Source organism: Podarcis melisellensis (genome assembly GCF_964234715.1).
Source record: "Podarcis melisellensis genome assembly, chromosome: 7".
NCBI lineage: Eukaryota > Metazoa > Chordata > Lepidosauria > Squamata > Lacertidae > Podarcis > Podarcis melisellensis.
This window is the reverse complement of record NC_138539.1, coordinates 61,034,203-61,058,799: the sequence shown is the minus strand read 5'-3', so window position 1 is coordinate 61,058,799 and position 24,597 is coordinate 61,034,203. Positions and strand designations below refer to the sequence as shown.

The following is a 24,597-nucleotide window of genomic DNA, read 5'->3' as shown; positions in this document are numbered from 1 at the left end:
AATGGGTCTAAAACCTCCAGCTGGTTTATTTCATAAAAGTGTCAAAAGATAAAACAGTCTACTGTGGGTGATGGGCTGTCGTATTAGTGACCATCTGTGTTTAAAATGTTCTGTGATAAACTTGTCTTCAGAACTAAACTTTTACCTTATTACTAGTGCAGTGTTTGTTATACAGTGTTTGTGCACTGTTTCCCCTTAATTTTTCTGCAGCATGTTGGTCTGTTGCGGGAGGCAGAATTGCATAACAAATTGGAAGTGCTAGACTGTGGGCCAGGTAGGGACCTAAAGCCACAGTCCTAATATTTATTAGAGGTTACCACCCACAAACATCCGCTGTGCCTTCTGCTTGTGTGGTGGCACCTTTGTAAAACCACTTCTTACTGTTTGTAGCAGAGTTTTCCCTGGAGGCAGAGGACAAGAACAGGAGTCATACTCAAATTCACAGTCAAGAGCTTCTTTATTGTTTGACTGGTTGCACAAGCATTTCTGTTACTATTGTATACATAGTATACAATATACTATTGTATATTGTATATTTACGTTCCTTCTCCCATCTCTCCAGCACGATATGATCTCAGTCCAGTAATTAACAATCCTGACGCAGCAAAACTCACAGTAACAGCAGCACACATTGTCTTACTTCCAACCTTGTTGTCAGCATGCGTGCTGACTGTGTGTGTGTGTGTTTTCCTCCTGTGGTTATTGCAGTCTGCAACTTCCACCCTTTATTTGCACCTCTAGCTGACACCAATCAAGCCTAGAGTGCCACTCCTACACACTAAAGAAAATTCTGGAACCCTCTTTAAAGCTTCCAGGAACTTGTATCTGTTTTTTTAAAGAATGTTTTCCTAACAATATTTATTTCCTGCCAACAGAGTGGCTACATCCAGTCTGCTGGTCACAGGGATGTTGAACACACCACATTGCACACACCACTGAAGAGAGCTCAGAGGCCTTAGCATAGAATATACCACAGTAACTCCCTGGGAGAGGTGTCAGCTCCCATCCTGCTTTAAGTCCTGGTGTGAGGAGCTTCTGGATGCTTCTCCTTTCACTGTAGCTTCTCAGTGAAGACCCTTCCAAACTGACCCAATCCAGGCTGTACACTGGGAGAAGGGCCATAGCTCAGTGGTGTGGCATCTGCTTTCCATGTAGAAAGTCCCAGGTTCAGTCCCTGGCATCTCCAGGTATGCCTATGAGAAAACTGTGTCTGAAATCCTAGACGGTACTGAGCTAAATGGGCCAGTGGTCTGACGCAGTACAAAGCAACTTCCTTGGTTACTTCTTCCTGCCTCACTAGAATCTTGCTTGAACAACAAGTTCTACCTGTGGCCTTGTGTTTCCAGTCCTGCTCTTTAATCCTGGCTTGTTCTCTGGCTCAGCCTTCGCGTTTGCCCTCAGAGCCTGATTGTTCCCAGACCCTCCAAGTGTCCCTATTTTCCAGGGACAGTCCTGGATTTACAGAAGCCGTCCCAGTTTCTGATTTGATCCCAGAATGTCTTACTTTCCCTTAGAATGTTCCTGTTTTCATTGGAGAAATGTTGGAGGATATGAAGTTATGCAACCCCTGAGCCAAGGAGATAAGTAACTATACAATCTTTAGAAGACATCTGAAGGCAGCCCAACATATAGGGATTTTTAAAAAAATTTTAATGCTTTATTATGTTTTTATATATGTTGAAATCCACCCAGAATGGCTGGGGCAACCCAGTCAGATGGGTGGGGTATATAAAAAATAGTATAGAACAGGACGTCCCTATTTTCATTAGAGAAATGTTGGAGGGTATGTTGTTCCTTGGCACTAATTCCTGGTTCCCTGAGTCACTCCAAGCTTGCTACCCATGGACCAGCCCACATGGCCAAGTCTGTCAATTCTCCCTTGAACTTGAGGTTTCGAGCTAAGGTGCTTTTTCTGTTATTCTATACTCAAGCTATCAGCTGGATACTTCTGTGAAGTCTTTTACTGTGTACTTTCCAAAATGGCTCACGTCTGAGGGTATCAAGCAAATAGAGAACAAAGCTCTTGCCTTCAGTCCTTTTCAGCACAAGATTAATACTTACAGCAGCCTATAGGGCTACTCTTGACAGCTAAGTGGCAAAAACCTTTACTTCTCTCTCTTTTCTTTTTGAACTTGTCCCCCCGGAAACAACTCCCTGCAATAATCCCCCTTGCCTACATGTTCCTTCAGCTGCCCATTCAGTTTTCTCTCCTACTTTCTTTTGGGGCTAATATTAGTGTTTGTCAGCAGCAAAATTCTTTGCCTTTTCTTCCCAAGCTCTGAGTCATTATCACAACATTCATGTTCACAAAGAACAGTTTAGAGGAGGGAGGGGGAGAGAGAGTGAGAGAGAGGTGGGTAAAAACCTGTTGCCAACACATAAGTGCATGCCGGAAAGTCACCGGGCCACTCATAAACACCAGGCACCCAATTATTGCCCTTTCTCCATCGAACAGTGATTTTTTTCAATTTTCTGTTTGGAATCTTGGCTCTGGGTGAATATGTATACATTCTGATAGAGAATTTCCTTAACAGCTACTTTTACATGAGGGCACAGGAAAATGGGGCATGTTAGATGGGCCCAGTTCAGATATTTGTTGTGTGTGTGGATGGGGTGGGGCGGACTAGGGTTATCAAACGTTTGTAAGCTCAAATCATGTTTTTCCAATTCTGATTTGGAGGCAAACTATGGTTTGTGTTAACCATAGTTTGTGGCAACTACCATTCTCATAGGATGGAAATTGGAAAGAGGAAAAGAGGAGGGGAAGTAGCATGAAGGCTCCAACCTGCTTGCTTATCATTAAAACTTCATCCAAATGAATCCTGAGGTGGTGGCTATGATGGTGATGCCCCTGAGCCTCCCTGTGAAGGTTTTCCCAAAGTGCCACTGCATCAAAGCCTCTCTCCTTTATGCAAGGGTTGCATACCCCAGTATGTGATGTCACTTGGAAGCAACGGTGCTTCCATATTATAGAGACCACCCCCTTATTTAGATTTAAGGTAAAGGTAAAGGTACCCCTGACTGTTAGGTCCAGTCGCGGAGGACTCTGGGTTTGCAGCTCTCATCTCACTCTATAGGCCGAGGAGCCGGAGTTTGTCTGCAGACAGCTTCTGGGTCATGTGGCCAGCATGACTAAGCAGCTTCTGGCGAACCAGAGCAGAGTACAGAAACGCCATTTACCTTCCCACTGGAGTGGTACCTATTTATCTACTTGCACTTTGATGTGCTTTCAAACTGCTAGGTGGGCAGGAGCTGGGGCCGAACAACGGGAGCTTACCCCGTTGCTGGGATTCAAACCACCAACCTTCTGATTGGCAAGCTCTAGGGTCTGTGGTTTAGACCACAGCACCACCCGTGTCCCAAAACTTCCCTCTCCTGGAACACAAAATGGTACACTGTTCTTCCTTGGAGGTTTTAAAGCAGAGATTGGATTCTCCTCTGTTGGGGATTATTTAGCTGTGATTTCTGCATTGCAGGGGGTTGTACTAGGTGATCCTTGGGAGGGTCATCCACAGGTCTGTGATTCTATGAGAATAGGTATTTCTTTTATTTCTGAGCTCCATTGCACTGAAATGCACAGGGCACTTGTAAGTTCTCTGTAGTATTTATTTGGTACATTCTCATCCTGCTTTCCCTCCAAAGAGCTCAAGGTAGCACACATAACACTTGCTTCTTTTTATCCCCTGTGAGATAGGTCAGGCTGGGAGATAGTAAGCTTCATGGCTGAGTGGGGATTTGAACTTGACTCTCCCCAGTTCCATTTCAACGCTCCAATCCTGGGCATGCCAAAGTTGTGCCATCAAGATATTCTTGGAGTACAGCTGCCACCACCCCTGATCACTGGCTGGGAGTGATGGGAGTTGTTTGTTATCCAACAATTAGAGGGGGCCGTGTTGGCTTCCTTGCTCCAGTCACTCTGCATCATCCCCCCCCCATTCCCCCCCCCCTCTGGAAAGCCTAGGACTCTTTCCCAACTTTTTTGATAGGAAAGACAAAACAAAACAAAAAGCAAAAACAGATCACCTAGCGTTGTTGTGAAGTCACTGTGGATGGCCCTGCCTGCCCCTGAAGCCTTATGCTTCCCTGCATGATTTCTGCTGCTGGCAGACATGGCCATTCTATCCTAAGGCAAATTCCCACTGTACTTTCGATATCTGTTGGGTTGGCAGTGTGACTCAATCATACAACGTTCGTTGATTTTAAATCAGGGAATAAAATTAAATTAGAAGGCTTATATGTTTCTTCCCCGAATGAAGAAACGTAGAGACCATTCAACTAAAGTAGACTTATTTGCATTTCCAGCAGGACAGGTGTGCATGTGTAAGACAGTTTGGCATCTCTTTTGACTTTCAGTGTAATGTTTGCCTTTGTGAATCTTCCAAGGACACAGTGCAGTCAAATTTAGCACCTTTAAGGTCTGTTGGAAGTGAGTTAAGCATGTGTTTATTTCTTCATTGGAACCAATGCAACTTTAAAGTGTTTTGCTTTGGCTGGATCATGCCCCAAGTGAGTATGAGGGAGATTCTGCAGCTGGGATCCAAATACTGTGAAATTAGTTATTCACAGCAATAGCGGCTTTGGGATTAATTTCTTGACCTGCATTGCCACCCGTGGTGCCAGATAGCAAATCTACTTTTGAAACAGAGTGAAGTTTCAAAAGCAGTTTGCCAAATGGTATGGGGTTCTGTTGTTCAAAGAAAAAAAATATTTTAAAAATCCCACAGGGTTTGCCGAAGCCTTTTGGGCACATCAGCTGTGATGTCATCTTTTATGGAATGTTCACTAACATTCCAACTGCTTGGGTGTGTGGGTTAGTGACCATCAATGCAATGTTGACATTAGGCAGAAAGCCTGTGGCAAAGGAATTAAGCAGACAAAATGTGTGCAGAATTGCATGCAAAGAGAGCAGCATTCATGAAGGAAGTGATAGATCAGCTTGGCAGGAGCATCGTTTTTTAAGGCCAGATGAGACGTGCTTTTTCTTTTGCAAATAACCAGGTTGGGAGGCTAACCAAGGTCAGGACTATTGTGGAGGGAGGGGCTTAAACTCCTCGTCCTCAACATGGTCCCAAATAGAACCGGTTCTCCATACCCACACTTCTCAATGCAAGGGAAATTCCCACCAGCGCCATTGCTCCTTATCTGGCTCAATGCCCTCCACCTTGTTGGTTTATTTCTGGAAGAAAAAGCCGCTAGAAATTGGTTGGAAATTGGTTGCTTATAATGCAAAGAATGAAGAAAAGCAAGAGAGAGATTAGGTGGTGGGTTGGGAAGCAGAAACTTAGTGCAAGGTTGGTTGTAGGAAACAAGAGTTCTTATAAAAATTGAAACAGAGAAGGCAAGGAATCAGTGGTAGGATGAGCCAAGGTACGTAGTTTGCTCACTTATTCATTGTCCCCAAAGAGGACACAGATTTGCATATGCTAATTTAAATGCAAAAAAAAAGTATAGTAGTTATGATACATCTCATCTCTGTGGGAAGGACCATGACCAGCTGACCTGTTTGCCTTTTCAGTCTGCTGCTGAGGTGCAAACTGTGGGTGGTCAACTTCAAGGCTCCTTCTGTTCTCCCTTCTCATGGTTCTTTATCTTTTTACTGTAGAGTCCTCCAGAGAGAGGCCTGTCCTGTCCTCTATATAGTAGGGCATGTAGCCACCCTAAGCCAAGAAGAAGGACCTTGTGCAGGACCTAAGAACAGGAGCAAGCAATGGGCACCAAAGGCCAGTAGTCAGGGGGCCAGTAAAGCTATGGGGGAGGGAGACTTTTGTATATTAATCTGAACTTTACCAGCCAAACTATGTGTGATTTGCAAGTCCCTTGCATGTGCAGATGCTGCAGAGAAAATATGATCAGAAGAGTCCCACTTGGATCCTGCCCCTAATAGATGCTTTGCTCGAGCATTTGTGTTGCCATGCACTTCCAAAAGGAGGGAGGAACTAGAAACTGCATTAGAGAAAGGAGAGAGAGAGAGAGAGAGAGAGAGAGAGAGAGAGAGAGAGAGAGAGAGAGAGAGACTGTGCATTTCATTCTAGAAAATAACTACCAATTATAATTACTCACCATGTTTCCTGGCTCAGAAGAAAAGTGGGGTTGCTTCGAACCACCCAGCACATTTTGTCATGATTAGAAAATACTCCATACCTTTTACAGAGCAGTGGAGGAGACACAGAAATAATTTCAAATGCAAATGAAATTGAGGGGGTAGGAAGCAGGGAACAGATAAGCCAGTAAAATAAAGCTGCTTTTATATAATATATATATATATTAGTAGGCAAATGTGTTCTGAAAAAGACAGGCTCCTTTCATCTGTGCATAGGGGTTCCAAATTCTTCATTGTATACAGCAGTCTTGTTACCTTCTCCTCCTCATTTTTTATTTTAAGACTGAAGTGAGAATTAGAAGTGACTTGCTAGGATTTAGAGGCAGTTTTAATTACTGCTTAGCTTTACTTCATGGCATACAGTAAGATGCAAAGAGGATCGTGAGATTGGTAAGTACCTTTCTCCTATAAACAACTGTTTTGTTTTGCTTTATTTTTATTTATTTTTTTAAAACTCCTGTATAGATTATTCCTGATCCTTATCTAGATGGAAATATTTTTTTTAAAAGGCTTTATGACATGTGTTTTGTCTTGCAGAGATTCTTGGTCAAAATAATGTTTATATTTCTGAAATCTAGAGGACTGTTTTGCAAGGCGAGGGGGGGCTTAACCTTTGGACTTACTGGGCATTAGGAAAACATGTCTGGTATATCCAAAAGAGAGAGAGAGAGAGAGAGTGACTAAAACCAATCCACTAGCTCTTGATAAGAACAGAATTGGTCAGTGAAGCATTCCCCTGCATTATTCATCACTTTGCATTTTACTGTGAGATAACTTTATAGCCCCATTTTTCTTGTGGTAAATAGTCAGGGGGTGCGGGGGTGCGGGATGGAAGTAAATTATTAGACAAGGCAAAGTGGTATGAGTTAATCATTGCAGCAGCATTTCTCCTTCTTATGCTAACCATTCTGATATTGAGCAAAGAAAGAGAAGATCAGGAATGTGGGTTGTGGGGAGAAATAAATCACATCCATAGAATGTATGTATGTATGTATGTATGTATGTATGTATGTATATGTTGGGAAAGTTGCCACCAGGAGCTGATGGTCTTTTCCTCCTGAGGAGAGAGAGGTTGAGTGGGCGTAGAGGAGAGGCAAGTGTCACCTTCTGTTGCTTAGTAACATCTCCTGGTATCAGATAAAAGAGGTCCAGTTGATGTTATACATTATTCATCTGAGTTCCAATCAAACCATCAAAATTATTTGCTTGCATTGGGGGACTTTTAGCCAGATCAAAAGAACTCTCACTCGAAACTACTGAACCTTTCACCATTGGCAGACTTCTCTCTCTCGCTATATATATAAATATCTTGATGCTGCAGAAAACCGCCTTGAAGAACTACAGAAGTTTTCTTGCTACGATAAGCTTGCAAATATTGAAATGGTCTCGTGCTGACTGACCAAGAAGAAGAATTCCCCATCTATGCTTTGGGAACCTGTCTCTAGATAAAGGACTAATGGGAGGATATGCTTTTAAAGGAATCCTGGAGGACCTTTTTGATAATTAAGCATAACAGAGGTGATTAATTCCAGGATTTCTGCCACCACCCCCTTTCAAATGCTGTTAATATCCACAGTTAATATCCAGGGTTGTCTATAATGTTTTGTGAATGCTGGATTCTAAATATATAGTATAAGTGTCCTGGAGTCTGAGAAAACCCAGGAGTCTGGAAGGTAAGACAGAGCCAGGATCGTTGACAGTGAACATACTGAATATAAAATGCATGAGTACTACCAGTGCATGCCAGAACCTACTTTTACTTCTCCGACACTGTCTAAAGATTTCAGGAGAATGCTAGCACCCAAAAAGCTTACAGGGAGAACCTTTGACAATATGGGAATGATAGTCACTTTCTCCAACATTTTAAAAGCTGGCAGCATGAAGTCATACCAGTCCTCCCTGCCAGCATGAAATAACATTTTACAAAAATAATTGTGGGCTGACTCATCTCTGGAAAAGTGCAAGGCTAATATTGTCAGAAGACTGGAGAAAATGTTTTTTTTTTAAAAAAAAAAATTGGATTTATTAGCATTTGTATTGCAGTATTGACAGGCTGCTTAGGATTCTAGTGCAGCAAGAATAATATTCACACAATCTTTAAGGAGAAGGCAGGGTGCAACAGGCGGTTTAAAAGGTGAGCAGCTTCAGATGCACAAAAATTGCAAACATCCAATTCATTCATTTTTCTAAATTTGTGTACGGGGAAACATGCAATGTGGAAAACTGGTGATCTTAATGAAATGAAAAAGTAGAGGATTCCCACCCCATCTCCCCACCCTCCAAAATCAGGATGGCTTAAATATTGCTTGTAAGCTTTTAGCCTGTTTTAATATTCAGGGTTTTCCTCTTCCTTTTCTTAGGAGGCTGACTACATCACTTTGGGAAACAAAGGAGAAGTGACCACAAAATCCCTCTAAGATGGATAGTCCTTTCAAGATGGACTACCTCCTAGATGTGGACTCTGCCTATCGGCTGTTTTACAGTCAAGGAGCTCAAGGTAATGTAATTTGAGGTGGTGAGTTAGTGGGGTTAATAATAATAATAATAATAATAATAATAATAATAATAATAATAATATGTTAAGGTAAAGGCACTGTTGCCCCCTGGTGGAAGGCATGAGGGCAAATGGTAAGTTCCCTTCTTATGGTAGAACAGGGGTAGGCAACCTAAGGTCCAGGGGCCAGATGAGGCCCAATCGCCTTCTCAATCCGGCCCATGGACAGTCCGGGAATCAGTGTGTTTTTACATGAGTAGAATGTGTCCTTTTATTTAAAATGCATCTCTGGGTTATTTGTGGGGCATAGGAATTCATTCATATATATTTTTACAAAATATAGTCCTGCCCATCACATGGTCTGAGGGATGGGAAAAGGTTGCTGACCCCTGTGGTAGAACAAAGATAGCTCAGTTGACTCAGGAATGACTTTCCAAAGAAAGAATGGCCCTGGCTTGGGTGGGGGTGGAGACTGGGCAAGAGTGGCCATTAGAGGGTGGAGGAGTCTGAGATGAAGGTAACCAGTGGATGGAAACTGTGTCTGTTTCTCTTGTTATGGGAGGTGGCTTCAGTCTCCAATGCACCTTTCAAGATGCTAATGGGGACACTACAAGATTTGCTTATTTATTTATTGTACTACTTTTCCTACAAGGGGCTCCAGCACACCTGGCTCTTCACACACACACACACACTTCCATTTTCTCTTCACAACAACTCTGTAAAGTAGATTAGGCTGAGAGGCAGTGACTAGCTGCAGGTCACCCAATGAATGCCATGCCTTTGTCTTCCCAGTCCTAGTCCAACACTTTCAAGCTTGTGTTTCCACGTTATTGGACTACAACTCCCACCATCCCTGATCACTGGTCCTGCTAACTAGGGATGATGGGAGTTGTAGTCCAACAACACTGGGGGACCCAAGGTTGAGGAAGGCTGCTCCAACCACTGTCCCACATTGGCTTTCTGCTGTATGCTTTTGAAAGGTTAAATAAAGCTATTGGGAAGAGCAGAGTTAGATCAGGGCTGGTGGAATCAGGGGAGGGAGTGCAATCCTTTCCCCACTTTGCCATTATCCTGTCCTTACTTGACCTTGAAACGACTATGGGGAGAAACATACCGGTATGCATGATGTTAAGTTCCTTTTCCTCCAACACTCTGGCTGGAATTTATTACTCTCTTCCTTTTCTCTCTCTCTCTCTCATCTATGCCCCGCTTTTATTTTTTAACATATTTAAAAAGGAGATCCTACCATAGGTATCATCTTGTCACCTCTCATTTGGCCCAAAGAGCTATGAAAAATATGGTGACATCTCAAAGGCGCAGGGGGCTGAAAATGTATTTGGTGTGCACCCAAAATGATGTCAAGATGGCTGGTTTTCATCCCCATAGATAAGACGCTGAGGTGTCTTGAGTAACCTTGAGCCTTTAAAGAGGAAATTATTGAGAAATGCCCAGGCTCTATGTGGCAGGAGACTGCTGCAGGCGCCCGACATTTTCCAGTTACTGCCATGCTTTTACGGAAAGGCACGAGGGCTTCTGGCACTTATGTCAGCACATGCCTTTCCCTTAAAGCCACCACCGAACCATCGTCAGCATCATCACTGCACCTCAGGCCAAAAGCATCCGGGATATAGTATCATCAGGGTTTGAAAGAAGATAGCAAATGGGCTATGCATAACAAATCGTTATTGTTTTATTGATGGCTTGTGCCTTAATGAATGTCTTCTTTATTGAAAAGGAGATCGGATTACACACACACAATAACTTCCTATTGTATTTTGATTTCCTCTCAGTACAATTGCTGGAAATGAAGTTAGTTGCAATGGAAGGCTTTCATCTGTGCCCTCACAATTTTGAAGTGCCACTGGGCACTTCAGCAACAACAGCAGCAGCGACAAAATTGCTTAAAGCTCAGTCCTACACATGTACAATTGAAGACCAAACTACACTCTCCTCCAAACACATAATTTGGGATTTGGATTGTGGCGAGTAGCCAGGGTGGTGGTAGTAATTATTTATTTTATTTAAAATAGTTATAGCCAGTGCTTTTTTCTGGGGGTACTCAAGGTACCAGCACCTTTTACTATCCAGGCAAAGTATATATAGGGAATTCAAATATTTAAGATTCAGGTAGGTAGCCATGTTGGTCTGATGCAGTTGAATAATATATATAATGTCCAGTAGCCTCTTAGAGATATATAATGTCCAGTAGCACCTTAGAGACTTAGAGTTGGTCTCTAAGGTGCTACTGGACAATTTTTTATATTTTTTTTATATATTTCAAATATTTAAGTCCAAAGTCATTTTAACTTTTTCCTCCATGAAGTGATCTGAATGAAAATTGCTCCTTACTTAGACCTTCAGGAGTGAACATGCATAGAAGAAATCAGATTATTATTGTTGTATTAGTACTGTACTAGGAATACTCTAGCTCTATACAGTGGTACCTAGGGTTACAAACACTTCAGGTTACAGACTCCACTAACCCAGAAAATAGTACCTCAGGTTAAGAACTTTGTCCCAGGATGAGAACAGAAATCGTGTGGTGGCTGCACAGCAGCAGTGGGAGGCCCCATTAGCTAAAGTGCTACCTCAGGTTAAGAACTGTTTCAGATTAAGAACGGACCTCTGGAACAAATTAAGTTCGTAACCGGAGGTACCACTGTACGTACGTCGGATGGTCGAGTCCTCTGGTAGTAGACTCTACCGCCACAAGTGCATTATTATACTTTTGAATGCTCCCTGACATAAATGAATAAATATATAAAACCACTGCCCTATGTGAAGAAATCAAGTACAATAGAGATATTTCTCCTTGTTGTGCTAATTTTCTCCTTGCAGGGAGCTTTTATTTTTGTTGAGTTATAATGTAGGCATATTTTTAAATGATGTTCTGTTTGGAAGGATTATAAAGTACTGTACTTGACTGCCTCGGAACACTTCCCACTTCATTCTGTGGCCTGTGTAAATCCACCTCAATCAAAAGAAGGGTGGTCTCAGTAATAAAGAGTTTCTGCATTAATTGTGCATGTGAACAGTACATCAGTTTTCCAAGTGCCCACTTCCTTGGCAAATGCTGAACCAACATTCTGAATTCATTCATCGTTGTGCTAATTTTGAAATACCTACGCAATCTTCCTAATGTTGTCAGAGGGCCAGAACTGAAATTATTTTTTATTCTTGATTCCTGGAACTTGATTCAAAGTCATTTGATGTGTTTCTGATTTCACTGAGCTACCCCTCAATGCATTTCTTCAGTTCTGTCTCTCTTTGCACCAGCAGGTGGCAGAGTGAATAAAACTGACTGCCTCTGCTTTTTGCTTATTGACTTGTGCAAATTCTAACTATGCCCAACGACTGCTTAAAGTACGCTGCATGAATTGAATATCTTGTTTCAAACTGATTATGTGAAACCAGTGGATCAAAGATTACATTCAGTTTAAAACAGTTTGGAGACATTGAGAATTGCCTAAATAAAGCAGAGCCCCCTACTATGTACCTCTTGCGCTTCTCTGGGATGCAAGTGAACCCCTCTGTCTGGAATGATATCCAGGTTACCTCCACTGTCAGAGGCCATATGCTGCTGAATCCTAGTTACTGTGAATTGCAGGAGGGGAGAGTGCTTTTGTGCTTCGGTCCTGCTTGCAGGTTTCCCCACAGGCATCGGACTGGCCACTGGGAGAGCAGATTGCTAGATTAGATGGGCCATTGCACTGGTCTAGCAGTTCCTCTGTTAATGTGTTTAGAGGCCACTGGGTAACAACCAATATATATAAGTGCAAAAGGGGGATCTAAACATTATGGGGGCTTACAAGTTTGTTATTTAGATTGGTAGACGTTTAAATAGATGGTGGAGGTTTTCAGCTTTCGTGAGGAACTGTAGCCTCTTGTTATTAAAAAAGGCAGTATAAAGCTATGCACCAGTGCATGGTGTCACCAGAACTGAAATCTATTCAAGGCTCTGGAACAGGCTGCAAGCCAATGGGCAATCTTAGCCCAGCAGTAACTCTGGTCGTGTCAGTGGATGGTCACTGGGCCAATTAAGAGTTTCCCCAGTGCCAGCCAATTAAGAGTTACAAGTGCCAGCCTCGCTTGCTTTGTAGACATTACACAGAATCATTTATACAACCTGGTGGACTGGGAGGGAGCTTCTACCAAATCATTAGAATATGGGGACCTCTTTTTGACCCACTGTAAGATGACATTTTCCCGATCCTGGGGATCGTGAGATCTGTGCTATCAGAAGGTTGGCTCATATACTGGCTGAAGGCCAACACAAGATGAACAAGTCACACATTCCGATCACAGAGATTATTTTTCCCCCTCTGACTTATTGTAGTTCAGTTTTACTGTACAGTGGTCCGCTAACCCAGAAATAGTGCCTCGGGTTAAGAACTTTGCTTCAGGATGAGAACAGAAATTGTGCTCCGGCAACAGGAGGCCGCATTAGCTAAAGTGGTGCTTCAGGTTAAGAACAGTTTCAGGTTAAGAACTGACCTCCAGAACGAATTAAGTACTTAACCCGAGGTACCACTGTATCTCTTACATGCCATGGGTCTCAGAGTAGTTCACAGAAAAGATCAACATAAAAACCACAATATATATAATAAAAATAAAAACAGCAACTGAATAACAACCCCGCCCCCCCAAAAGAGTCACATTTTAAAAGGGCATAGGATGTCAATCAGATCCACCAAAGGCCTGGTTAAAAAGGAAGGCGTAGTGATAGCCATTTTTTAAAAAATGTGTATGTACAGGATTAGGTTTAAGTTTTATATTTATATGAACTTAAACCTAATAAGCCTTAAATTTATGCCAAGGTGCCTCCTAAGCAGTTTACAAGTATAGAAGAAGATGCAAAAAATAAAATAAACACACACAATTAAAATACACAATAAACCAGTTCATCAAAACATGAAAATCAACACCCACAGTTGACATGCACAATAAAACAGGCCCATTATTTCCATGTTACTGCATAACCGTCAATATACTTTACATCCCCTTCACGTCCAGGCACTCCTCTGCTCCCGATAAATCAGATTGCCGAAGTATCCAGATAAGGGGGAGTGAGGGTGACACATTTCTCAGCCACGGGTCTCGCATGAATCATTGCTGAGAAGCAGCAACTGTAACTGGGAATTCTCAGGATGAACCACAGGGAAACAGATGAAAAAGCCAAACTGGACTTGTGTGTGTTTGGTACACATTGATACACCAGGTATAGCCGTCTCTTGGCCATTTCTTAGCTACCCCTGCTAAAATAGCTGTAACAAATAATTATGGCATTTTTAATAGCAGCTCTTTGAGGAAGAGAAAGGAGTGGCCAGAAAGGGGTCTTCAGTGGCTTGCAGAATTGACTACTCTTTTTGGTAGGCATTGAGAATAAATGGCATATGCTTTTACCAACCATTTTCTACAAGGTATTGCAATGTGGGAACATAATTAAGAGGAATTGGACGCCTTTTCCTTCTGGTCAGTTCCAGGGATAAGTTGTTTGTTCATTTGCATATTCAATTTCTCTCCTTCCCTGCCCCCCAAAGGAGCCTGGCTCAACAAACAACAAAGTAGTAAAAGCAGCAACAAAAAACTTTTTGATAAAAAAATTCAAGAAATCAAGCATCACTCTGACTATCTGGCTTCCCAGCCTGCTTGTTTTCTGCTTCTAGCTTCTAGCTCGCATCACTCAACTCTCTGAACTCTCAACTTTTTCTTTCTAACTACCAGCCAGTTGAGGGAGGGCGATTCACCCATTTGGTATCTGGCACAGATCCACTTCCTTTGATCCCTTAATAGCCCATTACCTAGACTATCACCTCACCAGGAAGCTATCCTGGCTTGTATTTTAACACTTGCATATGTTCTTTACTCTTTGAATAAAAGATTCTGTACATGACAGACACAAAATAAGACAAGGGACTGCCGTTTGATTTTTCTACCTAACCTACAGATGAAAAGCAGTGTCCAGTTTAACTTCCCATTTACATGTGTGTATAGTTGAGCATTGATTTAAATTTGAGGCAAGGAAGTGGATGGGATCTATTTATTACATTATGTGTTTCAGGAACCTCTGAATACTGACAGATACATATTATTTTGAAGGGGCATGTACAAAACAAACTGATTTACAGTATGCTGCTCTTTATAGCCCCTATATTCTGTGGGACTTACTCTCAGGAAAATGTGCATAGGGTTGAAACTCAATGGGGCTCATGTCTGAGTAGATATTCATAGGATGGGCCTATTCATTCACTCATCTTCATGCCAGAGGAAAGTCAAGGAAGGAAGCGTTCTTGGAAGAAAATGGTAACAAATTATAATACAAATGCAGGTGATTACTTAATGAGCCATTTTTCTGTCATAGATTTTTTTTTAAAAAAACAACCCCCCTCAATTAACATTGTTAGTATCCCAATTAAAATTAGTGAATAGGTGTCCCCCAGAGACTTGTTTGTTCAAAATGCACACTGGGAAGTCTGGATCTGCCCTCCCCTCTTGAAATTCTGGGGGATTTTTTTAAACACAAAGATATGCACATTTCTTCATGGGTGTTGCCAGGTGGCTGAAATTTCTTTCAACTACAGGCATAAAATGCAGATTATTCTTGATACTCTTGAAGCTGAACAGCTGAAGGTTTTTGGTTTATAGATACGCAAGTCCAGAGAAAGTAAGCAAAATCCCTTGGGCTGGATTTCCTAGCAGGAGAAAATGCAGAGCTTCCACAAACTGGTATTTTTGAAGAAAATATTTTGCTGGGCCAGAAATCACAGGTACAGATGCACTGTAATTCTAATTATGAAAGATTGTCATTACCTATTCTTGAATTTTTATTTTTACAAAAGTCCTTTTGCCAAAACAAACAAAAGCTGGAGCTACAGCTTAAGCATGGGAATTTGTTTAGGAGGAGGGTATAAAACCCTCTAATATTATTGTTTTTTAAAAGTCCAACTTGTCTTGCTTGTGTGAGCCATCTTTATTGGAATGTGGTAAGGGATCCAGCAGCAATGAGGTCTCTCACAAGCTCCCCTGTTATCAAAGTGTATGGAGAAGGCAAAAGGGTTGCTGACGGCCATTGGCTTTGCTGCTTAGAGGGACAGAACCAGATGAGGATCTTCAGATAAGATGAGGATCTTCAGATAAGTGCAGGGCACATGCTTGTAGTTTCAGTGCCATTCATAAGCAAGTCACCCTTAAATATTCATTTCCTATAGAGGAAAATTCAGAAAGATGAAGGATGCCTGAAAGTAGCCTTTGGTTCAAGGTCATTTAGCACCTTGCCTGAATGGGACTCATAACACAGGTGTTGCTGCAAGATTTGGCTTCAGCCATTGCTACATATTTCATATCACACTGGCTGCTCAGTCATCATAATGAAGGATCGATAGTCATATTTCCAGATATAAGGAACCATGAAGAACATAGGTCATACTGCCAACTAAGTACCATCGACACCAATTCATGGAGAGGCCAGGAATTGAACCTGGAACCTCCGGTGTGCAAAGCACACTGAGCTATGGCTCTTCTCCTCCCCAGAACAGAATATGGTGTTTGTTGGCTGAATGAGCAGAGCGAGGAACACCTAAAGCCATGTTTCCTCTCTGTAAGGTCTTGTAAAAAGGGTGCATTTGTATGCCTGACTTCCCAGAGTATGGCCAGCAGAGGAGAAGGGCCATAGCTCAGTGGTGGAGCATCCACTTTACATACCAAAGGTCCCAGGTACAGATCTCCAGCATCTTCAGGTAGGGCTAGGAGACAACTCTGTCTGAAAAACTGGAGAGCTGTGGTCAGTGCAGAGCTAGACCCACCCAGGGTGTGACTAGCTTCTCATGTCCATAGACTGTTTCATAAGGGTAGTCAACCATTTGGTTTTTGGGTGGTCAAAATCGTTAGTCTGAATTCTGGAACCATTCTCACATGGTCCTTATTGCCCACTCCAGAACTAAACTAGGTGACCTTCGACAAGACAAGACATTCTCTCTCAGCCTTAAGATGTGCACACGCGCACACACACTTAGCGCAGTTTGGGAGTAATAATGCTAGTCTACCATACAGGGTTGTGGAAAATGTATGGAAAGTGCTTTGAACACTTTGAAGCACTATATAATCTTGCATTAGCTGTCTTGAGTTCCTTGGGTGGGATAAAAAAGTGGTAACCCTGAGAGATCATGTAAAAATGCAGAGAGTGTCTAATCCTTAACAAGTATGACCAGAGGTACTTAATTTTTGGATAAGGGCCTTATCTTTGCCCTATCCTTTTATTTTTTTTTATTTTTTAAAGGCATGTCTACTGTCAATATGTGTGCTAACAGCAGCTGTATGAAGGGCTGGTGACTGCATAAGCAACTCCCTCGCATCTTTTTTTCATTATCTCCTAAGCATTCAGCATTTTAAAAAAAGTTTGGCGCCTGTATTTCATTGCTCTCTCTGAACAACTCAAGACATTTCCACCTGCTTCCTCCGCTGGGACATTTGCCCAGGAAACCCGAAGCAACACACACACAGAGGGAGAGAGCAATACAACAAAGCACGCTAATTGATCTGCAAATCTGCTGGGCTAGAGGTGGCCCAGCCCACTAAGAGCCACCGTTCACCGTTGCATCGATGGCTTTAGAGGCGACCACCAGGCTTCGTGCTTTGTTAGGCTCTGCAGGGTGCCACGTGGGGACTCTGGCTCTGCCCCTGGGGCTGCCAGGAGAGGGGTGGCAGGGCAGGATTTCCAGCTCCACTCCAGTCCACAGATCCTTGACGGGTTTTCTTTTTCTCTTTTCCCCCTCCTCTCTTTCCTTCCTCCCTCCCTCCCTCTCTCTCTCTCTCCGTGTGTCCCTGCTCCTCTCTCTCTCTCTCTTTCTCCCCTCCCCCTTCCTATGCGTGTGCGCCCTCCTCCTCCTCCTTTCCACCCCTCTCTCTCCTCTTCCTCCCTCACCAGCTCGCCGGGCGACCCTGCTCACCGTACCCACATTAATGGCGGCATCTTCCGAGGAGGACATAGACCGGAGACCCATCAGGAGAGTCCGGTCCAAGAGTGACACCCCTTACCTCGCGGAGGCCAGGATCTCCTTCAACCTCGAGGCAGGTGAGTGGCGCCCACCTCGCCCAACCCCACCAACCCCGAGCCTCTCATGCAAAGCCCTTCTTCGCCCTGGTGGAAACCTGAGGTTGCTATTGCTGTACATATCTGCAACACAATCTTTCTCTCTCACACACACACACCGCTTTGTGTCTGCTGGGTGCAGAAGTGGCGGGGGGGGGGCCCGCTGCAGGAATGTGAATCCCTGACATGTCCTGGCTGTCACCCTCGCTTTTCTCCCCCCACGATCCCGCCCTTCCAAGGCGCTGGTGCAATACGCGCGCACACACATACACACACGCGCGGCTGGAAACTGGGGAGGAGCTGAGGCGGTGGGGGGCGGGGGGCGGCGGCGAGGCGTTCATCCCTATACTTGTTTGGGTGACAGCGCCGGATTCCCTGTCTGGAACTGGAGGCGAGGCGAGCAACGGTGACCTCGAAGTTGAGAATGTGGAGTAGCCCTCTGACACCCTGGAAGGAGCGGGTTGGTGTCTGTTGGGTGCAGAGGTGGGGAAGGGGAGAGAGACCGGCTTCCCCCGCTGCATTCGGCTTCTCCAAAGGTTGCTGCTGCCTTTGGGCGCCTCTCCCGCCTCTCTGCCTCAGGCTCTCCCTCTGAGCCTCCGGCCCCGCCCCCTGCTGGCCCCCTGCACCCTGCACAGCGTTTTATCTGAAGAGTTGCATTCCCTTTCAAAGCCACCTGCTAGCTGCCAGAGCTGCTTTCCTCCTCCTCCTCCTCCTCCTCTCTCAGCCTAGGCTGGGGTTCCTAGCTCTTGCTGGGACCCCCAAGTCCAAATGGGCACCAGCTGGCATAGCTAATAGGGCAGGCAGGATGGGAGATGGAGGCTGAGAGCATCTCAAGGGATGCAGTTCCCCAGCCTGGCCCATCTCAATCCACTCTTCCCCATTCTCCCTTCTCAAGCTGTCATTCCCTCAGCTTTTGTAGGGTTGCCACCTCCTGCAGATAGAGCCTTCTCTTGGCTTTAACAGAAGCCTAACATGCTAAAATCATGCCTCACTGAAGCACTTTGGCACGACAGGGAGGGAGTGTCACATACTTGCAGGCTGTATTGCAGGGTGTGGGACTAGATCACCCATGGGGTCCCTTGCCAACTCTACAATTCTATGCTCTGGAAGGCCCTGGATCAGAGCCAGCAAAAAGGGGACAGCCCTGCTATGTTTTGCCCAATGATCCAGCACCTCCAGAGAACACTCATCCTCCAGCCAGCCAACCATCCTCCTTCAAGTATCCTTCTTCCTCTGATCTCATTAGTGCCTTCCACAGTTACCTGAACACCACACTTCCATGATCTTCAAGTTCTGCTGCCTCATCAGGTGAGCATCCAATATAGCAGCCTCATGCGCAATCTTATCTGCAGGTCTCTCAAGCCCTTTAGTCCAGAATTGCCTCTTTACCTCCTCCATAACCCTGACTTCCCAAGCATCCTTCTTCTGCACCTCCAACATTTGCCCTTTCATGCTTTGCTGTTCACCTCAAAGGGCTCTTTCCTCCTGCCACCTGCTCTTTACCTGCTTCTGAAGGAAGGGAGAAGGAAGGGGAAGTGGTGGCTGCCCCAGACAATTGTGACCTCTTGAGCACCTTCCTCACTCAGGCTTCCAGACTCATGAAAAGTCTGACAGAATTGAGAGCTCATACACGCTTCCCTTTGTTTCATGCTTTCTAGGCACAGGTCTGGGCTTTCCAGATCTGTGTCCAAGCAGCCACATTTTACCCCTGAATTGGAGCAAACGACAATCCTTCAATTATTTCCATTAAATATCTGGAGGCTTTTGGGGTTAAGCTAATATATACTGGAAACTATGGTTAATTTTGCTGGAACTCCCTGTCTCTCAGCATGCTAAAAGATTGCTTGAGCTGGGGGTTTGCAATCTTGTGGTTCTCTGCCTATTATTGAAATGGGTGTGTTTCTCCTCCACTCCTCTCTGACCTTCTTGTCTTTTTGCACCTAGTAAGATGTAAAATGCAAACTGCACCTTCATCGACCAGCTGATTGCTTTGGGTGACATGTCATTAATTCCTTTCTGGTCATTAATTGGAATGTGTGTGTGTGTATGCACACACATCATTTTTGGTTATGGCAGCTATAACTATATAACTCAGCAACCACAAAGTGATGCCAAATTGTGTTGGTTTTTCAAAATGTGCGACTGAAGATAGAACAATCAGAGACTGAAGGGTCTGAGACAGCATGATGGAAGGGTTTGAGGTGCTATTGAAAGGTGATTGGGCATAGTTGCTAAGCTGCTGAGTCTACAGTGGACAATATTGTCATGGATAATGCTATGTCATGCCATTATAAACAGATTAGAGTTTAATCATAAACAGCTAAAGGGAAGGCACCTTCAAGTCACTTAATGCCTTCATCGTTTAACCTTCCAGTTCCTTCTCTGTCAAGGCTGAGAGGTTCATATAGCTTTTAATTCCCAAGCAGGCATGGCAAGAATGCTAGCCTAGCTGTTACCTCTTCTCCTCACTTTTAACATGTGCTTTGAGGAAAGGAAAGGATCCCCCCACCTATTAAATACCATGCTGTCTCTCATTGGGCTCATTCAAAGAAATATCTCTTCATGGGAGTGTAAATACTCAGCAGAGTGCTGGAGGATGTTTTCATTAATCCATCTGCCATTTGATGCTTTGAATGTAAAAAATGTGGTGCAAATTGGTTGCTAAGCAATGTTTACGTTAATGAGAAAAAAAGCCTCTGTAGTAAGCATTTAGTTCTGGTGGTGGTTTTTTTTTTTTTAATCATAAAGTACAAAACAAGGGCCCTTAAATTGGATAAGGACCAACAGTCGCTTAAGGAAATTTATCCTAACTACTTGCATAGAAAGTTTGGCTCTGAAAATGCTAAGGTACAAGATCTTTTGCACTGTTTGGGGATTTATTTATTCCTTTACTCACAATCCAGATTGGTAACATAGATGCTGTCATACAAAATTGCACAATTTATTTGCATTATTTTTAAAGAAGGCATACTGGAATGTTGTCTGATTCCCTGAAGTACAGGGCTCCTTATGTATGAACTTAATGCTTTTCTTAAGATGTAATATTCATATATTTACAGACTGCCAGTGCAATGTCTTTATACACTGTACTTCAACAGAACAAGCCCTTTTAGGTTTCACATTTTGCCGTATCGCTATTTACAGTTTGTCAGCTGGAAACATTAGTAGCTGCGGAACAATATCCTGAGACAAAATGTTTGCAGTGTGGAGTGTCCTGTTTAGTGTTCTAGTCAGCCAGTCATGCTCTCCTCCAGGAGATTCCATTCCATTACCCCTCCTACCTGGTCCCACCAAGACCATCACCATAAAAGAACTAAACAGTCAGCATTCCTATGGCTACTGAACACATTCAGTCTTCCTCGGAGCCCTTCAGGGTTTCCCCACTGAAGATTTCTGTACTTCTCCAAACCACAAAGTTTCCCCATGCCTGATGAAGGCTCCCCCTTCTGCTTGGTGGTGGTGCTTTGGCTACATAAACAGCGGCACCCACCTCTAAATACTGGAAATAGGAGGAATTATGAAGGAAGAAAAGCCAAAACTAACCTGAGCATCAGGAGCTGTTCAATCAAATGTGGTGCTGAATGGGATGTCCATAAACTAATGAAAGAAAAGGAATTCTTTTCAGAAACTGCATGTATGTGCTGCAGAATTATTGATGCATGCTGGTATATATATATATATATATATATATATATATATATATATATATATATATATATGCAGGTTTTGGTGTCCTCGGGTGTCTTCCCGTGTAAAAGTTGGGGTGTCTAGGCGACGTTTCGACGAGGTCTCACTCGTCATCTTCAGGCTGGTGCTTTCGGCTTCTTGTTACTGGAACAGAGCAGGATCTCAGTGTTTGAGTTCCTATAAATACTGTTGAGGGGGTGTGGTGTATAGCCTCCAATGTTCTGGGCAGAGAGGAAGTTCCCAGGCTAGTGTGCCTTTTCTTCTTTTGTTCCTTAATTACTTGAGGGATATCTTGAGTGATTTCTTGAGTGATATCCTGAGTACCACTTAGGTGGGTCATTAGGTGTGGATTAGTTGCTAAAGTCTTTGTGTCTTGACCTCTTGAACTTTGTGAAGAGTTTTTCTGAGAAGATGGCTGTACTGCACTTAGTTGTGCTCTGGCTTGGCTTCGTGTATAGGGGCGAGCTGTGGTTTTGTGGCCTGTGTCAGCCAGATCTGTGTAGGGATTGCAGGGGGGTGCAGCATCCGGAGGTGCCACCATGGTTTGGCTACTGGATGGTGTCTGTAATTTATCTGTGGAGAGGGTCTGGGTTTGGGTCTGGTGTGGTTGATTGGTGATGGCGTTCTGTGTGCCTCTGGATCTGGTGTCAGTTTTTGTGGGGAGGGCTAATTTCCAGATGTCTGGCAAGCGGGATGTGTCGTCACGCTTGTTCATGTTGTGAGGGTGTTTCTCTATCTCGATGGCTTCCATGATTATTCTCTTGTGGTGATGTTCCATGTTAAAGAGCAATTTGGAATCTGCAAAATTAATTTCGTGTCCTGTTTCTTTCATGTGTTGGAAAAGAGAGGAAGTTTTTTCTTCTTTTTTGACGGCATTCTTGTGTTCTGCGATACGTGCATTTATTCGTCTGTTTGTTTGTCCAATGTACGTGGCTGGGCAGACTTTGCAGGGTATTTCATAGACCCCTTGGTTTTCCAACTGGATTTTATCCTTGGGGTTTCTGAGGATATTGGCTATTTTTTGGTTGGTGCAAAAGGCTGTTTTGATATTGTGTTTATGGAGGATTTTGCTAATTTTATCTGTAGTGCCCTTGATATAAGGAAGGAGGGCCATGCCATTGTTTTCTTCTGTGTCTTGGTTTTTGGGGGGTGTTTCTTTTTGGATTAGCTTCGTAACCCTGTTTTGCTGGTATCCATTGGCAATTAACACATTTGAGAGATTCTGTAACTCAGTTGTCAAGTGGTCTTTGTCAGCCAGGCGTTTGGTTCTGGAGATGAGAGTCTTGGCTACGGAGTTTATTTGTGCAGGGTGGTGGTGTGATTGTGCATGTAAGTAGCGGTTACTGAACTATCCCTAATCAGAAACGAACTACACAAGAAAAGATACCTACTAAACCAAACCAACAAAGATCTGCTCACTCTTCACCTCAAACTCTGTAACAAAATCCACCCTGCACTCTGGGACAAATGCAAACAACTAGCCGTCTGGAGAGCTGAAACGGAGACCTCACATAAGACAGACACACACACCAACAAACTCCACAAACTAGAGAAACGCCAGAAGCCCAGCCACCCTCCACAACAACCCATGAAACAAACAGTACATAACATATCAGACAGGATCCTCACCACAACTGAAACCAAAGTACTCTCCAAAGGTTTCAACTTTGCAGTCGCCCCGAGACGCATCCCCACGGAAAACATCATATGCGGAGTCGAAGCTAGCCTAACCAAAATCAACCCAGATGAAGCCAATAAAATCAGACTTGAAGTCACCAACATCCTCTGCTCCAGCAAACCACCCAGAAGCAATTTACACAAAGAAGAACAGAAAGCACTCACCAACCTGAGGAAAGACAACAACATAATCATTCTCCCAGCAGACAAAGGTAATGCCACTGTTGTGATGAACACATCGGACTACCAAGCAAAACTATCAAATCTACTCCAAGATCCTACCTACCAACCTATAAAAACAGATCCCACCACCTATCTGGAAAAAACCACCAAATCCAAAATAAAAGCCTCTCCTATCAGTGAAGAAATCCAGCTAAGAATCATCCCCAGAGAAAAATCATCCAGATGCCCCAAACTCTACGGCCTCCCCAAGATACACAAAGAAGGAACACCACTCAGACCAATAGTCAGCTCCATAGGCTCACCTCTACAAAATCTCGCTAAATTTCTCGCCAAGCAACTTCAGCCCTATGCAGAATCCATCTCTTCACACGTTCCAAACTCCTTCCAGTTCATAGAAACAATAAAGAAGCAAAACCTACATCCTAATGACCTACTTGTGAGCTTCGATGTTGTATCTCTCTTCACACAAGTGCCCATTAATGAAGCCTTGACAGCCATTCAAAACAAATACAATCCCCCCGAATACATCTTGGACCTGACCAACCACTGCCTAACCAACACGTACTTCATCCACAATGGACAAAGATACAAACAGATAGAAGGAGCACCTATGGGATCACCCCTCTCACCGGTCATCGCAAACCTGTACATGGAACACTTTGAAACCAATGCTTTAGACAAGTCAGAACACAAACCCAAACTTTGGCTCAGATATGTTGACGACACCTTTGTAATTTGGCCACACGGGAAGGAAAAACTGGATAGCTTCCTCACACATCTCAACAGCCTACACCCCAAAATACAATTCACTATGGAAATAGAAGCCAACAACCAACTTCCCTTCCTTGACGTCCTAATCTACAAAAAACCTGATGGCTCCCTAGGACACACTATCTACCGGAAAAAAACACACACCAACCGCTACTTACATGCACAATCACACCACCACCCTGCACAAATAAACTCCGTAGCCAAGACTCTCATCTCCAGAACCAAACGCCTGGCTGACAAAGACCACTTGACAACTGAGTTACAGAATCTCTCAAATGTGTTAATTGCCAATGGATACCAGCAAAACAGGGTTACGAAGCTAATCCAAAAAGAAACACCCCCCAAAAACCAAGACACAGAAGAAAACAATGGCATGGCCCTCCTTCCTTATATCAAGGGCACTACAGATAAAATTAGCAAAATCCTCCATAAACACAATATCAAAACAGCCTTTTGCACCAACCAAAAAATAGCCAATATCCTCAGAAACCCCAAGGATAAAATCCAGTTGGAAAACCAAGGGGTCTATGAAATACCCTGCAAAGTCTGCCCAGCCACGTACATTGGACAAACAAACAGACGAATAAATGCACGTAT

General features: G+C 43.6%; 1 protein-coding gene across 5 annotated transcripts in view; it reads left to right on the top strand.

Annotated features, from left to right (window-relative positions):
* Positions 1-6,000: 6,000 nt before the first annotated feature.
* PHACTR1 (phosphatase and actin regulator 1) overlaps positions 6,001-24,597 on the top strand; it is a gene marked incomplete at its 3' end in the record, with an annotated part of 241,570 nt that continues 222,973 nt past the window's right edge. For 2 of the 5 annotated variants that reach the window (XM_081918227.1, XM_081918233.1), the window contains exons 1-3: positions 6,001-6,490; positions 8,461-8,597; positions 17,518-17,664. In XM_081918227.1, coding sequence (XP_081774353.1) covers positions 8,519-8,597; positions 17,518-17,664 — 226 coding nt within the window. In that variant the 5' untranslated portion in view covers positions 6,001-6,490; positions 8,461-8,518. Of the gene's footprint in view, positions 6,491-7,268; positions 7,774-8,460; positions 8,598-17,517; positions 17,665-24,597 lie in introns of those variants that run through there. The other 3 variants (XM_081918226.1, XM_081918229.1, XM_081918232.1) reach the window with 3 other exon arrangements.